This window comes from Parus major, unplaced genomic scaffold (genome assembly GCF_001522545.3).
Source record: "Parus major isolate Abel unplaced genomic scaffold, Parus_major1.1 Scaffold752, whole genome shotgun sequence".
Classification (NCBI taxonomy): Eukaryota; Metazoa; Chordata; class Aves; order Passeriformes; family Paridae; genus Parus; species Parus major.
In genome coordinates, this window is record NW_015379633.1 from 4,219 (window position 1) to 7,405 (window position 3,187).

Below are 3,187 nucleotides of genomic sequence, written 5' to 3' on the forward strand. Positions count from 1 at the left end.
GACACATGGACGTCAGGGACCACTGGAATGGGATAATGGTGGAACTCATGGATGGAATTCCATGGGAATGGGATGGGGACGAGATCTGCCCATGGAATTCCATGGGAATGGGATGGGGGCGAGATCTGCCCATGGAATTCCATGGGAATGGGACGGTGGCGATATCTGCCCATGGAATTCCATGGGAATGGGACGGTGGCGATATCTGCCCATGGAATTCCCACAGAAATTATCACGTTCCCAAGTGCTCCATTCCCAAATCCCAAATTCCCACCCACCTTTGCGCTCCAGCTCTTTCCACCCGTATTCGACATATTTCCGGAGCCATTCTGGGCAGACATGTTCCAGGTAATTCTCCAGCCCCTCAGCCACGTTCTCATCTTCCCAGCGCCTCCGGGTGATCTCAGCAGCGGCATCGGCCGCTACGAAGCTCTTGGATACCAGCTCGAAGGAGATGAAATCCCACCCATCGTAGCCAAGCCGCTGGGATCCACGGACGCTCCCGTCGGACAGGAGGTCACAGCCGGAAACTCGCTGTATGGTGTGGAGACCTGGAGGGATTGATCCCACAAAGACCCATGGAATTGTGTCCCAGCCCCACAGATTCCATCCCAGCCCCATGGACCTCCATCCCAGTCCCATGGCTATCCACCCCAGGCCCACAGTTCCCATTCCAGCTGCACAGGTCCCATCCCAGCCCCATAGGATCCCCCATTCCAGCTCTACAGTTTCCATCCCAGCCCCACAATTCACATTCCAGCCCCACAGATCCCATTCCAGCCCCACAGATCCCATTCCCACCCCACAGATCCCCCCACTCACCCTCGCTCTGGTTGTAACGGTGCCTCAGCGTCTCCAGGTTCCTGGCATCCATGTGCTGGTTCCTCACAGCGATCTGGGTCTGGCTCTCCCAATATCCCGGCTCAGCTCCCTCCTCCATCCACTGTGTCAGTGGCTCCACCCGGCCCCGCTCGCTGTCGTAGCGTGTGAAGGGGATCCCATCCACGAACCCCAAAGCCATGAACTGGGGGACCCCCGGGCTGGGCTCTGACACCGCCACATGTAGGTAACGCAGGGAGTGGAGAACTGGGGGGACACAAAGATTTGGGGGGGGTTGAGGGGGTCATGGATCAATGAAAGGGGAACTGGGAGAGCCGGGAAGGGGTTTGGGGATCCTGGGGCCAATGAAAGGGGGGTCCAGAGGTGGGAGAGGTGGGGTGGACAGGAAAGGGCGTGCAGGGGGGTCCCGGTGTCCAGGGGCTCAGGGGGTTCCAAGGTTATGGAAGGGGGGTGCAGGGACTGGGAGAGGCGGGATGTGGGTTCCAGCAGGTCCCTGTGCCCAGGAAAGGGATTCCAAGGGTCCCCAGTGCCAAGGAAAGGGGTCACGAGGTGGGGAGATCTGGGATGGCTGGAATGGGGGGCTCGGGGGTCTTTGATGCAGAGGAAAGGGGGGAGTGGGAGCTGAGAAAAGCAGGAATGGGGGTCTGGGCGGGTCTCAGGGTGAAGGAAAAGGGGGGGTCTGGGGACTGGGAAAGGCGGGATGGATGGGAAAGGGGGTGCGGGGGGGATTGGTACAGGATAAGGGAGTGCAGAGGGGTCCCAGTGCCTGAGACTGAAAATTCAGGGCTCAGAATCCCCCCTGGGACCCTCCATGGCCCCCCAGGGACCCTCCCAGGACCCCCTGGGACCCCCCTGCAGGACGAGCAGGGGGTGGAGAACTGGGGGGACGCAGAGATTTGGGGTTCTGAGGGCGTCCAAAGGTCGGGAAGCGGAACCGGGAGAGCCGGGAATGGTCCAAGGTTCAAGGACGGGGCTGGGAGAGGAGCGATGGGGGATCCAGAGAGTCCCTGTGACCACGAAAGGGGGTCCAGGGGTCCCTGGGGTTGAGGAGAGCGGGGTCTGGGAGCTGGGAAAGGCAGGAATGGGGGTCCAGGGGGTCTCTGGGTCACGGGAAAGGGGGGCTGGGGCAGGAAGAGGCAGGCAGATCCCGGGGACGCAGTTTGGGAGAAGGGAAAGAGAAAGTGATCGAGGGAACGCGGTGTGGGGAGGGGACGCGGGGAAAGGAGAATTTCAGGGAGCTCATATGGATCCCATTGGATCCCTGCTGAGACCCCCCGAGACCCCTGGGACCCTCTGGGACCCCGTTTCGGGAAGCGGCGGGAGTGGAAAACCGTGTGGAGACGGAAATTTGGGAGATTCGGGGGGTCCAAAAGCCGAGGAAAAGGGCGGGTGTGGGATCTGGGAAAAGCCGAATTCCCGCGAATGGGGTGCAGGGGGGGAACCAGAGCACTGGCGGGGTGCGGGGGGGTTCCAGTCCCGGATAAGGGAATTCAGGGGCGTCCCTGTCCCGGAAAATGGGGTGCAGAGGAGTCCCAGGTCCCGGGAATGGGGGTTCAGGGGGTGCCGGTGCCAGATGAGGGGGCACACGAGGGTCCCGGTGCTAGAAAAGGGGATTGAGGAGGGTCACAGGATCCAAAATGGGGCTCAGGTGGGTTCACCTGCCCGGGAATGGAGGTTTATGGAGTTTTTGGTGCCCAAAAATGCAAGTTCAGGGGGTCCCGGTGTCCAGGAATTGCGGTTCAGGGTGGTCCCGGATTTGGGGGGGTCCCCACTCACCTCTCGGCGAGCCGCCCGGGTTCCCCGGGTTCCCCTGCAGCCCCAAGAGGAGCCCCAAAACGAGCCCCAAAGCCAGCGCTGGACCCATCGCGCTGCTCCGCTACGGCCGCAATCACAGTTCTGGTCCCGCCCACAGCTCTGGCCCCGCCCACAGAGCCGCCTCCGGCCCCGCCATTGGCGCCGCTATTTCCTGCTCGCCAATGGCAGCCCGATATGTGAGTGACGTCATCGGGCGCCGGGCAGATCCCGCTTGCTCAGGTTAGGACACAGAAGAGGACGAGTCCGAGGCGGGGCTGGGGGGAGGGGACGGGGGAATTCCGGAGAATCCCTCTGGATCCCTCTGGATCCCTCTGGATCCCTCTGGATCCCTCTGGATCCCTCTGGATCCCGGCTGCGGCCGCCCTGGAGCCCTCTGGGAACCACCTGGGACCCTCTAGGACCCCGCTTGAGAAAGCGCCGGGTGTGGAGAACTGGGGGGACACGGAAATTTGGGGGATCTGGGGGTGCAAAGGTGAAGGAAAAGGGCGGCTCGGGGGTCTGGGAAGGGCGGGATGCCCGGGAACGGGGGGCG

The 3,187-nt window shown here is 62.4% G+C and overlaps 1 protein-coding gene across 1 annotated transcript; it reads right to left on the reverse strand.

Moving 5' to 3' along the window:
• Positions 1-5: 5 nt before the first annotated feature.
• LOC107199459 (class I histocompatibility antigen, F10 alpha chain) lies at positions 6-2,848 on the reverse strand (the record flags this gene model as incomplete). Its single annotated transcript, XM_015616782.3, has 4 exons — positions 2,617-2,848; positions 823-1,086; positions 279-551; positions 6-22 (listed from the first exon to the last, which is right to left on the reverse strand). Coding segments are annotated over exons 1-4 (642 nt in total), but the record flags the coding sequence as incomplete, so codon positions are not given.
• Positions 2,849-3,187: the final 339 nt, after the last annotated feature.